The sequence below is a fragment of the Leucopleurus acutus genome (assembly GCF_964270905.1).
Source record: "Leucopleurus acutus genome assembly, chromosome: 13".
NCBI lineage: Eukaryota > Metazoa > Chordata > Mammalia > Artiodactyla > Delphinidae > Leucopleurus > Leucopleurus acutus.
In genome coordinates this window covers 55,779,859-55,793,988 of record NC_139155.1, presented here as the reverse complement: position 1 = coordinate 55,793,988, position 14,130 = coordinate 55,779,859, and the positions used below count along the sequence as shown (strand labels likewise).

Sequence of the window (14,130 nt, the reverse complement as noted above, 5' to 3'; positions counted from 1 at the left end):
AAAAAGGACTCAAAGCCTCCTGCTTATCCACTAATTTGATGTTCTCCTGACAGTTCCTTAAGTGTTTAGATTGGGAAACAGGAGAATCAAAAGGTCAGTAGAAAGTGTTGAGGCTGACATGATACCCATACCAAAGGAGGAGCATAGGACGAAGCTGCTGTATATCAAAAGTAGACCCAAAACAACCTTTCACAAAACCCAGGGAAAATACAGTCTTTCAAGTTTTGCAACAGGGAAAAATGCAGCTGATAGAAAGACAGAAATGAGAAAAGAGACTGCAAACTCCAAGTGCTTGTTTCTGACCCTCCAGGGGGTTCTGAAGATGAAAGAGATGGACCCTCAGATCCCAGAAGCCCTGAGGAGGAGGGGCTGACCAAATGACCAAAGACAGTCAAGAAGGACAGTTTTCTAGAAGCTGACCCATAGTTCAGTAAAACCACCACCCTTTCCTCCCTTCTGGGAAACAGCTGAGCATTTTGTTTATACGCAGCAGTGCTAGGTTGTAAATATATATGAAGAGGTAGTTTTAAAGGAAAATTGTTAGAATAATAAAAATGAGTTCAGCTCCTTTGTGGCGACTCGGTAAAGTCTAATGGCAACACATAGATAAGTCAGCAATGAAAATGGAACTTCTGTTTTCAAGCTTTTGCACATATCTCTGTGTCATCCTGGGATGACCTACCCATCTTTTAATGTCCAGCTCTTCCACAAAGGATTCCCTGATAACCCCAGACAGAAATTGCCTCCAAGCCTGTGAATTCAGCTTTTGTTTGCTCTAATCTTTCTGTTTATCTGCCTGCTTTCCTTCTGTCCTTCCATCAGTTCTTCCATGATTGACATAATTCAACACATCAGGCCTGGTAGCATTTACTCCCCTACTAGATGGTAAAGCTCTCAGAAAACAAGAGTCTTTTTTAATTTTAATTAATTAATTTTATTTTATTATTTACTTTTGGCTGCGTTGGGTCTTCGTTGCTGCGCGCGGGCTTTCTCTAGTTGCGGGAGAGCGGGAGATATGCTTCGCTGTGGTGCACAGGCTTCTCATTGTGGTGGCTTCTCTTGTTGCGGAGCATGGGCTATAGGCGTGCGGGCTTCAGTAGTTGTGGCTCACAGGCTCTAGAGCACAGGCTCAGTAGTTGTGGCGCACAGGCTTAGTTGCTCTGTGACATGTGGGATCTTCCCGGACCAGGGCTCGAACCCATGTCCCCTGCATTGGCAAGCAGATTCTTAACCATTGCACCACCAGAGAAGTCCTAACAGGGGTCATTAATTTATCTAATTTATCTTCATATCCCCCTCCCACCCCAGCTTCAAGCACGCTATTGTGCACACAGTGGATACTAAATAAGTTTTCTGTTGAATAAATGAAATTATGACAGAAAGTTAAGGCTTTCTGTTTGAAGTGAACCTTCTCTTGCACATTCTAAAATATCAGCTGGGTTGTGTGCTAAGTTTATGTTTAACATTACAAGAAACTACTCTTTTCCAAAGCAGCTATACCGTTTTACATTCACATACTAAGGTACAAGGATTCCAGTTTATCCACATTAGTTATTTTCTGTCTTATTTTTTATAGCCATTCTTTTGGGTGTGTAGTGGGGTCTCATTGTGGTTTTAACTTGTGCTTTCTTAATGGCTAACGATGTTGACCATCTTTTTTTTTTTTTTTGTGGTACGCGGGCCCCTCACTGCTGTGGCCTCTCCCGTTGCGGAGCACAGGCTCCGGACGTGCAGGCTCAGTGGCCATGGCTCACGGGCCCAGCCACTCCGTGTCATGTGGGATCTTCCTGGACCGGGGCACAAACCTGCGTCCCCTGCATCGGCAGGCGGACTCTCAACCACTGCGCCACCAGGGAAGCCCACTGACCATCTTTTTAATGTGCATGGTAGCCATTTGTGTATCTTCTTTGGTGAAATGCCTGCTCAAATCTTTTGCCCATTTTTAAATTGGATTTTTTTCTACTTATTATTGAATCATTAGAGTTATTTAAATATTTTATATACAATTCCTTTATTAATGTTTGCAAATATTTTCTCGCATTCTGTGACTTCTTTTCATTCTTTTAACAGTGTCCTTCAAAGACCAGAACTTTTACATTTGATGAAATTCAGTTCATCACTTTTTTTCCTTTTTTAATCATGCTTTTCATGTTATATCTACGAACTCTAACTCAATATCATAAAGAATTTCCCTTATCTTCTGAGTTTTGTAATTTTACTTTACATTTAGAAATAATCCATTTTGAATTAATTTTTAAAAAATTTTTTTTACATCTTTATTGGAGTATAATTGCTTTGCAATGGTGTGTTAGTTTCTGCTTTATAACAAAGTGAATCAGTTATACATATACATATGTTCCCATATCTCTTCCCTCTTGCGTCTCCCTCCCTCCCACCCTCCCTATCCCACCCCTCTAGGTGGTCACAAAGCACCGAGCTGATCTCCCTGTGCTATGCGGCTGCTTGAAGTAATTTTTTGTATGTGATGTTGAGTAAAGTTCTAAATCTATCCCTTCACTTATGGATATACAATTGTCCCAGCACCATTTGTTGAAAAGACTATCCTTTCACCCTTAAATTCCTTAGCACCTTTATCAAAAATTAACTGATCATAAGTAAAAAGGTTTATATATGGACTCTCAATTCTGTTGCATGGATCTGTATGCCTGTCCTTATGCCAGCACCACACTTTCTTAATTATTATTGCCTTATAAAGAGTTTTGAAATTGGTAGATGTAAGTTCTCAAACTTAGTTCCTCTTCTACAAAAAAATAAAATAAAAGATCTTGCCTATGTAATTCCTTCATATTCCCATATAAATTTTAAGATCACCTTGTTAATTTCTACAAAGAGAAAAGTCTGCTGGCAATATGATAAGAATTATGTTGAAACTGTAAATCAATTTTGAAAAATGTGTGTTTTAACAATGTTGACTCTTTCAATCTATGAACATGGGATATTTATTTATTTAGATTTTCTTTCACTTATCATAATGTTTTGTAATTTTCAATGTAGAAGTGTTATACTTCTATATTAAAGTTATTCCTAAATATTTTATTCTTTTTGATAGTATTGTGAATGGAGTTATCTTAATTTTATTTTTGTATTGTCCATTGCTAGTAAACAGAAGTATAATTGATTTTGTGTTTTGATTCTGTATCCTGTTACCTTGCTGAACTCATTTATTAGTAGTAGCATTTGTGTGTGTGTGCGTGTGTGTGTGTGTGTATTCCTTAGCATTTTTTACATATAGGATTATATCATCCATAACTAAAGGTAGACTTGCTATCCAATTTTTTCAATTTTATTTTTAATAATTGCCTTGGCTATTCTTCAGTATAATGTGAACTTCAGTACAATGTTGAAGAGAATTGGCAAGAGCAAATATCACACCCTTGTTCCCTTACTGTCTTAGGAAGAAAGGATTTAATTTTTTACTATTAGATATGATACTAGCTCTAGATTTTTCATAGATGGTCCTTATCAGACTGAGGAACTTCCCTTCTATTCCTCTTTTGTTGAGAGTTTTTAACATGAAGGAATGCTGAATTTTGTCAAATACTTCTTTTGCCTCTATTGAGGTGATCATTTTTTTGTTTTTTATTCTGCTAATATGGTATATTACACTGATTGATTTTCAAATGTTAAATCGACCTTGCATTCCTGGAATAAATACCACTTGGCTATATGTTGCTGGATTCAGTTTACTAATATTTTGTGAAGGATTTTTGTACCTGTGTTCTTGAAGGCTATTGGTCTGTGTTTTTTTTGTTTGTTTGTTTATTATAATGTTTTTGTTTGGCTTTGATATCAGGTAATACTGGCCTTATAGAATAAGTTGGGAAGTGTTCCCTTCTCTTCTGTTTTTGAAAATACATGTAAATGATTTGTTTGTTTCTTCTTTATATATTCCATGGAATTCATCTGTGAAACCATATGGGCCTGGGCTTTTCATTGTGCAAAGATTTTAAATTACTAATTCAGTTTCTTTACTTGTTATTGATCTGTTCTGATTTTTAATTTCTTCTTGAGTTAGTTTTTGTAGTTTGAATCTTTATGGGAATTTTTCCATTTCATTTAAGTTGTCTAAATTTTTGGCATAAGTGCATTTATCATACTTCCTTGTGAGCCTTTTAATTTATGTGGGGTTGGTAGTGGTCTCCTCTTTTATTCTTGTTCTTGATAATTTGTGTCTTCTCTCTTTCTTCATGGTTAATCTAGTGAAAGGTTTGTCAATTTTCTTGATCTTTTCAATGAACCAACTTTTGTTTCACTGATTTTATCTATTGTTGTTCTGTTTTCTATTTTATTGATTTCCTCCCTAATCTTATTATATCTACCTTCTACTTGCTTCATATTTAATTTTTTTCTAACTTACAATGAAAGCTTAAGTTATTAATTTGAGACTTTTCTTCTTTTTTTAATATAGACACTTAAAGCTATAAACTTACCTCTAATAACTGCTTTAGCTTTATCCCATAAATTTTGATATGTTGTGTTTTTGTTTTCATGTAGTTCAAAATACTTTCTAATTTCCCTTGTGATTTCTTTTCCCTTGTGGGTAATTTAGAAGTATGTTGTTAGTTTCCTGATATATGAGGATTTTCTAAATTTCTTACTGTTGTAGATTTTTACTTAATTTTTCTGTTATCAGAGAATATATTTTGTATGGTTTAAATTCATTTAAATGGATTGAGATTGTTTTGTGAGTTAGCATATAAATTCTCCTGGAGAATGTTTAAAAGAATATGTACTTTGTTGTCATTGGGTAAAGTATTCTAGAAAGGTCAGTTGTATCAAGCTGATTGAGAGTGTTATTCAAGTCTCCTATGTCCTTGCTGATTTTTGTCTAGTCGTTCTATCAGTTATTGAAAGTGGAGTATTGAAATCTCCAGCTATTTTCAATTTTCTATTTTTTCTTTCAATTCTGTCATTTTTTGCTTCATATATTTTAGGGCTCTGTTGGTAGATGCATGTACATGTATAATTGTTATATTTTTTTGAGGAATTGACCTTCCTATCATTATGAAATGTCCCTCTTTGTCTCTAGTAATATTTCCTAGTTAAAAGTATATTTTGTTTGATATTAATATAGCCACTCCAGCTCCTTATGGTTATTATTTGCATGGTATATCTTTTTCATCCTTTTACTTTAACAATATGTGTCTTTGAATTTAGAATGTGGCTCTTGTAGCAGCATATAGTTGGATTTTAAAAAATCCATTCTGACAATCTCTGCTGTTCCTTGGAGTTTTTAATCCATTCACATTTAATAAAATTACTGCTATGGTTGGACTTATGTTTACCAGTTTTTAAATTTTTTTCTGCATATCTCATATCTCTTTTGTTCATTTGTTTCTCCTTTACTGCCTTGTTTTGTGTTAAATAGATATTTTTAGTGTACCGTTTAATTCCTTTCTTTCTTTCCTCTATTTTTTATTATTTTCTTAAGGGATTGCTTTAGAAATTATAATATACATATTAACTAATCACAATCTACTTCAGATTTATATTAACTTCATACCAGTAAAATTTAGAAACTTTGCTCCAATATAGTTCCATTTCCTCCCTTATCCTTTGTACTATTATCATATGCCTTACAACTATATATGTTATAAACCCAACAGTGCAGTGTGATAAGTATTGTTTTATGTAATCTTATGTCTTTCAAAGAATTTAAGAAAATAGAAATATGCTTATATAGTTATCCAGTTATTTACTTCCTGGTGCTCTTTATTTTATGGTGTGGATTCAAATTACTGTCTGGTGTCATTTCCTTTAAACCTGAGGGATTTGCTTTAGCATTTCTTATATGACAGGTCTGCTAGCAATGGATTCTCTCGCTCTTTGTCTGGCAATGTCTTTGCTTTCAGTTTTGAGTAATAGTTTTGCTGAATATAGAATTCTTGATTTATTTTTTCCCCCAGCACTTAAATATGTCATACGAATGCCTGTGGGTTGTATCATTTCTGATGTGAAGTGAATCATTAATACATTGTTCTCTTGTATGTGATGAATCATTTTACTCTTGGTGCTTTGAAGTTTTCTCTCTGACTTTGGCTTTCAACAGTTTGACTATATATGATATATCTACATGTGTATCTCTTTGTGAGTATCATACTTGGGTTTGTTGAGTATCTTGGATCCATAGATTAATATTTTCATCAAGTTTGGGGAATTTTCGTCCATTATTTCTTCAAATATGTTTTCCTACCTTTTCTCTCTCTCTCCTCTTTCCAGTACTACCATGACTCATATATTGGTATGTTTGATGTTGTCGAACAGATCTCTGAGGCTTTAAGATTTTTTCTTTATTCTTTTTCTGTTTTTTTATTAGATTATTTCTATCTTCAGATTCACTGATTTTTTAAATTCTTCTATATAAAATCTGTTGAGTCCCTTTAATAAATTTTTCATTTAAGTTATTGTACTTTTAAACTCCAAAATATTCATTTGCTTCTATTTTATAATTCTTATCTCTTTGTTGACATTCTCTCTTTTTGGGTCATTATTATAATACTTTCCTTTAATTCTTTAAACACAGTTTCCTTTATTGGCCTTTGAACTTATTTCTTATTACTGCTTTGAAGTCTTTGTTTGCTAAATCGAACATCAGGCTGCACCTGGAGACAATTTTTATTTACTGATTTTTTCTGCTGGTGTGTGTCACACTTTCCTATTTCTTGTCATGTTTCATAATTTTTGTTGTAATTGAAAATGGGACATGTTGGGGGCTTCCCTGGTGGCACAGTGGTTAAGAATCTGCCTGCCAGTGCAGGGGGCACAGGTTCAATCCCTGGCCCAGGAAGATCCCACATGCCACGGAACAACTAAGCCTGTGTGCCACAACTACTGAGCCTGCGCTCTAGAGCCCACGAGCCACAACTACTGAAGCCCACGTGCCTAGAGCCTGGGTTCCGCAACAAGAAAAGCCTCCGCAATGAGAAGCCCATGTACCGCAACAAAGAGTAGCCCCCGCTCGCCACAACTAGAGAAAACCCACACACAGCAACAAAGACCCAGCACAGCCAAAAAAGAAAATGGGACCCGTTAGATAATATACTGTAGTAATTCTGGATTCTGAATTTTTCCTTAAATGTGTTGTTGCTCTGTTTTGTTTTTGTTTAATTACTTGCCTAAACACATTTATAGAATCTGTTTACTTAGCACTGCTGATGTCTCTGTTTTAGTTTTTTAAAAAAATTGTCATTCTCATTTTTAAGCCTGAATTCATAGGGATCACCTTGTATTTGCATAGATTAATGGCCAATAAATGAATGGTCAGACACTGTGCTCAAACATCTCAAGACAGTAAAGGTTCCATCTTCTGGCAATAGATCTGTATGTGTGTTGGGGAGCACATTTGAAATTCAGGTAATTTTAAAGTATGTATGCCCTGGATTTGCTTACCTCTAGACTCTCTTGTTTCTCCTCTGCACATGTACACAGGTTTACAGTTAACCAATGATGTGTGGATAACCTGAGCCCTCTCCAGTTTTTTTCTATTCAGGCACATGGAGAGCTTATGATGGCCCCCATGGTGGTCGTTTTTTTTTTTGGCTACGTTGGTCTTCGTTGTTGTGCGCTGGCTTTCTCTGGTTGCCGCGAGCAGGGGCTACTCTTTGTTGTGGTGTGTGGGCTTCTCATTGCAGTGGCTTGTCTTTGCTGTGGAGCACAGGCTCTAGGCGCGTGGGCTTCAGTAGTTGTAGCACACGGGTTCAGTGGTTGTGGCATGTGGGCTCTAGAGCACAGGCTCAGTAGTTGTGGCACATGGGCTTAGTAGCTCCGTGGCATGTGGGATTCCCGGAAAAGGGCTTGAACCCCTGTCCCCTGCATTGGCAGGTGGATTCTTAACCACTGCACCACCAGGGAAGTCCCTCCATGGTGGTCTTATTTTTCAAATCTTCCTGTTAAATTTCAGGCTGACCTGCCAGTCTTCTGCTTGCTCCAACCGTGATTGCATCCTGAGATTGATTGAGCTGCTGGTCTTCCCTTGTTTGTTTGCCACTTAGGTGGCTCATGTTACAATGTTGCTGGTTGTGGAGGTTTATCATGCTCTGCTCCAAATCAAGTCAACCCCTCTGGCAGTGAACATTATGATTTTCTCACCTTTTCCCACCTTGGTAGAACTACCTTATGGATTGAGCTGGGAGCTAGGGGGTGGTGAAAGACTAGGCAAGAATGTCACACAGACTCCCACTTATTCATACCTGAAGTTCAGTATCTTTTTATGAATAACCACTTGTCAGTGTAGTGTATGCCTTTGGTTGATTTTCAGAGCCCTGAATGGGTTGGTTTTGGCAATTGTATCCAATTTTATCATGGCTTTTTGGGGAGAGAAACTGCTGAACTGCTCACTCCACCATACTAGAAGTCCCACCTCTGCATTGGTCATTTTTATTAGCTCCCCAGCTGATTCTGATGGCAAGTCAGGGTTGAGAATCACTGAGATAGCATATGATTACAGGTGGATGAATCTTGATTTCACTTCATTCAGTAAGTTTATTGAACACTATCAGGCAGTGCACACAGTACTGAGTATACAAAGGTAACTTAGGCCATCCCCCTCCTTGAATAGTCATAGGCAATGGGAAAGATAGAGAGGGAAACCAATAATACAATATAACCGTAGGCATATAGGGATGGGTGTCTACAACCGATGATTTTTTCTGAAACATGCTGATAGGTTGTCATAATTTTTTTAGAAAATAGTATAGCCATTAAGTAGATCCATACTTAACATAAGTGTGAATAAAGTTACTCATCCTGGGGAACTAGGACAACATAACTTTAAAGAACTAGCATTTTACTTCATGTAAAGTTTAATGAGTTTTTTAATGCTTTATCTTTAATTGAACTGTGATGTGAATAAATCAATGGATGTGAATAAATTCAGGAATAGCAAATCAACATCAGAGTCAGTATGGGAAGTGTGACATGGTGTTGTGGTTTCCAAAGTGGCGAATCCATGAAGGCAAGCCATGGAAGTGTAGGAAGAAATATGAGCACTTCTGTATTTTTTAAAAAGTCAAATTTGGCCCATAAAATTTTTCTGTTGAGTGAATATTTCATAAAGTGAGAATATTTATACAGCAGTGTATGTGTAGAATTTATAAATAAACAGGTGGCATGCCCCAATATTTTTGGATTGAGAGGACTCAGTCACAAAAGTTAGAGACTACTGCTGTAGTGGAAAGAGCACTAACCTAGGTGGATGCTAGTCCTAGCTCACCTACCAACTTGCTGTATGAACCTGGGCAAGTTACAAAGATATTCCAGGTCTTCCACATCTATAAACTGAGTGTGGTATAAATATCCCTGAGATCTCTTCCAGTTCTGTGATTCTATAATTAGTTTTGTTCTTGCTATTCCTGTTAAGAATAATTATGAAGTTGTAAGAGCGGAAGGTTATGTTGTTTTTGTTGTTGTTGTTGTTCAGTATTTGAACTGGATGGAGGTGCAAGTCTATTTCTGAGTCCCTGGAACATTTCCAGAAAGAGCTTTCTGTACCTGAGCTACATCCCTTCTCTGTGGTGCTGCTGGTCATAGGTGTGATGATGTCATACACACCATGATATTTCTTTAAATTCTGCTAACTTTAGACATATTAAGAGGACATACCACAATTAGTAGCAGAGTACAGGTAGATGTACTTAGACACAGTTACAGACACATGGGTGCACCCATGCACACGCAAATCAATCCTTACCTATAGCTTAGTTTCCCTGCCTTCATAAATTGAAGTTCAGAAAGATTCAAGACATAAAGAACATTAAATTTAGGGTTTTTAAAAATTTTTTATTTATTTTTGGGTGCGTTGGGTCTTCGTTGCCACACATGGGCTTTCTCTAGTTGCTGCGAGTGGGGGCTACTCTTCGTTGCAATGCACGGGCTTCTCAATGCGGTGGCTTCTCTTGTTGCGGAGCCACCGAGTGCATGGGCTTCAGCAGTTGCAGCACGTGGGCTCAATAGTTGTGGTGCGCCGGCTCTAGAGCACAGGCTCAGTAGTTGTGGCACATGGGTTTAGTTGCTCTGTGGCATGTGGGATCTTCCTGGACCAGGGGTCGAGGCCGTGTCCCCTGCATTGACAGGAGGATTCTTAACCATTCTTAACCACTGCACCACCACGGAAGTCCTGTTAAATATAGTTTTAATAGTTAAAAGACCCAAATTGATCCATACATATCAAGTTAAGTGTCTACTCAGAAACTGACTTATAAGACAGAGTATTATTTTCAAAATTTAGATACAACTAAAAGCCCAAGAGGTTAGCAAGCCCTTATTTAGTTCTTTGATGTAACTTCAAAGAAATTTAAATTTAAAAAAAGAAATTAAAATTTTACATATTCTATTGAACTCCTCTAAAAACATTATTTGACTTTAAAATTCAATAGAGTAAGATGTTAGACTTCAATGTTCCTGGGTCATAACAAAATAGACATGGCTTTCCTTCAAATAATTAGTTACACTGATTATTGCATAGTCAGTTCCTTAAAACTTTGTTTCTCTGATTTAGTTTTGTTTGTTAACTTCGATAAATGACTTAGCATTACCAAATAGTCTGTTGGCACAGTATTTTAACATCTAATCCTTCACACACTCTTTTTTTGTTAGGATTCAAAAGCTTGAAGAAACTTTAGAGAGCATAACAAGTGTTTGATATTTTCTAAATACTTTGGATTTTCTAAATAATACTATATAATATATAAATCATAATGCTTTTTTTTGAAGGCTTTTGTTCCAAATGAAATATTATTTGAAAACTGATGATAGTACCATGAATCTTTACCATAAAGTTTAACTATTAAAAATCATCTGCTGTGACTTACTTGTGAGAATGGAATAATCACATTCTGACACATTCTATGTCATAAGTGAATCATTTTAAAGGTTTATCTTAAAGGGAAAATGACAGAAAAAAAGGAACGACAGTACAAGAAAAAGAATGACAGATCACAGCTGTTTTGATATAAATAAACATTGAAAATATGAGCTTATGAGAATATGACTGCAGATAGTAGAATGAAAGTAAAAAGAGCAAAAACAGAAAAACAGGAGAAAAATTAGAAAATGCAAATGTTCTATAAATAGAAAAAAATGAAACAGACTCCATAATTAATTTTATTTTGTATAGTAATGGAATTAAAGGAGTGAAGGAAAATACCACTTTAAACTTAGACCTGTATTAGCACAGCCTGTACTTTGTAACCTGCTAGGGGTATAGAATGCAATCATTTTGCTGCTGCCTGGAACAGCCAGCCAGGAACAAATTTCACTAAGCCTTCCAATTGGTAACCAATCCACAAGTTTGATTTCAAGGTTCTAACCTTTGGCATTAATGCTGATCATAGAATAAGAGCTAGATATTCACCCTGGGGGAGGGGGTAGTTAGTGGGAGAGGAAAAGGTTTGCCATTTCTGTGCTACAACTCCACTCCAGGAATTAAAAACAGTAGCCCACCCTATACTCTCAGGCTACGTTTGCACCCCCTGTACTTCCTAGAAGCCCTGCAGGTCTGTGTTACTTGCTTAGCAGGAGATAAGATTATTTGCATTATTATGTATCCATTTTGTACTCTGTATATGTGCTGTCTTCTTTTGATTTAGGTAATCTCTTTGCTTTTGCTAATGCTTTTTAAAGACTGGAAACGATCAAGGTTTGGACACTTTGGAAGGTTTTGCTGTTTTAACTGGGCAGCTGGCTTTTTCCATGCCACACCACTCACACGCTTCACTTTCTCTTCAAATTTTCTCTACACCAGGGACCTTTTTAATATTAACTTTTAATTTTAGAATCAGTTCAAGTCTGTAGAAAAATGACAAGGATAGTACAGAGAGTTCCTGTACAGCTTCCTATTGTGACTATCTTTCATTACAATGTAGACGAGAGGCTTTTAGCCTGAGCCCATGGATTCTTCAGAGTCCATGAACTTCTGAAATTTATGCCAAATTCTATACATTTGAAAGAAAATGCACTTCATTTCATTCAAGAACTATATAGATTAAGGTTGTCCTTTTAATTTCATCAATTCTTTTCTTTAGGTGCAATCTCTGCTGTCATGTTTTCCACTCTGCTAACACATTTTTTGGTTTATTAGAACAATAACTACCTCCAAGTGTACACTTGCACCAGTGTGCATGGGTGGGTGGATTTTTGTGTGCAACAGCACTAGGAAAGTGTTCTTTATCAAACCTGTAATTTTCTGAGTCACTCGACGCTGTGTGTTCACACAAGGTGTATTAACTCTATTGTTTGATGAACCCAGTGTCCTTTCAGACGGAGTCTGTCTATACTACATAAAGGCCTCAAGTTGAACCTAGAGGCCCTGCATCAGAATTGCCTGGGCTCCCAATACAGAAAATCTGCTTTTGTATCAATCCCCTGAAAGCATTTGGATACACAATGTATCCAAAACGTTTATGTAGACCACCTAAATTTCCAACATTAACTTAACAGCAAAGGGTATTTGGAACTATTACCAAAGCACTGCCACTTTCCCTCGAAATTTTAAGGGGGAAAAAGCCATGAAATTTGACATAAATACACTACCATGTGTAAAATAGATAGCTAGTGGGAACCTGCTGTATAGCACAGGGAGCTCAGCTCGGTGCTCTGTGATGGGCTACTTGGGTGGGATGGTGGGATGGCGGGCGGAGGTCCAAGAGGGAGGGGATGTGTGTATGCATATGGCTGATTCACTTCACTGTGCGGCAGAAACTAACACAGCATTGTAAAGCAGTTATACTGCAATTTTTAAAAATTGCTATAGACTTATTTTTCTCTTGTGTCTAGATAGAGTGCATTATATGAGGTCATTCTCACGCTAGCTCTAAAGATAAAAGATGATTATAACATTAGCCGTCTAGGTTTCTGTAAAACGTCCTCAAACTTAAAACTTCCTTTTATAAGCATTTTTCTAAATTATAGACTAACATTAGGGTGTTTTTTTTCAGACTTACAGATTCCAGTCTGATGTTAGAAGATTATTCATCCAAGTTGAGCCCCCAGACAAAGAGAGCCAAGAAAAGCCTTCTCTCTGCAGAGAAGAAAGAAAATCTGCCAAGTGACTACATGGTGCCCATTTTCTCAGGACGGTATGTACGGATTTTCTCCCGATCTGATTATTAGAAAGTGGAGAGTAAATGCTGTCAGGTAGTAATAACAATAGCAGCTGTCATTTATTGAGCACTTACTATGTACTGGTTGAGAAAGGTCTGTGGAACCTCAGAACCATGCACGGAGGGAGATGTGTTCATTGTAAAACTGTTTGCCATCACATAGGATGGCTATATGACAAAAGAGGATGATCAGCAATTTATTTCTAATTATGTAACTAGTTGAAATTAGAAGCTGAGTATTGGATGCTAGTTTTTCGACTCTATATATAGTCACTATGTTTAGAGTAGAAAGAAAGGTTAAAACTATAAAATATTGGGTGAACTAAAAAAAAAAATCAGAGGATATGTTTAGGTAGATTGGTTGCCAGTGTGGTTTTAATTAATATTCATTATGAAGAAAAAAAAGGTCTTAGATAACGTAGACTAAGTAAAAGAATTGCACCATAATAATGCCTGGCTTATGTTTGTTAAATGTAAAATAGATTACTATTTATTTTGAGGTAAAGTTCAAACAAAATAATCACTAAATCACCAGTCTGTGTAATGCCAAATTTGTTTATAATATAAACATTTTTTTGAATGATAATATATACAAAGGAATCTTGAAAGGAGACTTGTCCAAGACACCAACTTAAAGTTTAACAGGAACTTTCTGAGTCTTCCCTGTTTATTTTCCTTTGAATGGAGAATTATTCACAGAGCTAAGATGGTTCAGAATGAGGTCATCTTCTCCAGGCAAGTGCTCTCAGGAAAATCACTAGGCAATAATGCGGGTGTAATTTTGGGCAACCAACTTCTGTTTCCCTCCATTTTTTCTTTCTACTGCTTTGTGATGGTTCCTTTCTGAATTGTTTTGGAGGCTAATGTCATAATTGCTCTGAACCTACTTAGGAAGGTAAGGGGGTAAACAATATTCTATTTTTAGCTTTTCATTTTATACCTTTGACTGTTTTTTTTTGCGGTACGTGGGCCTCTCACTGTTGTGGCCTCTCCCGTTGTGGAGCACAGGCTC

At 36.6% G+C, this 14,130-nt stretch overlaps 1 protein-coding gene across 1 annotated transcript in view; it reads left to right on the top strand.

Moving 5' to 3' along the window:
• The window catches only part of MYOM1 (myomesin 1), a 161,178-nt gene that overhangs the window by 33,100 nt on the left and 113,948 nt on the right, over window positions 1-14,130 (top strand). Inside the window, exon 6 of the mRNA XM_082852834.1 lies at window positions 12,954-13,094. Within this exon, the coding sequence (XP_082708960.1) occupies window positions 12,954-13,094 (141 nt within the window). The remainder of the gene's footprint in view (window positions 1-12,953; window positions 13,095-14,130) is intronic.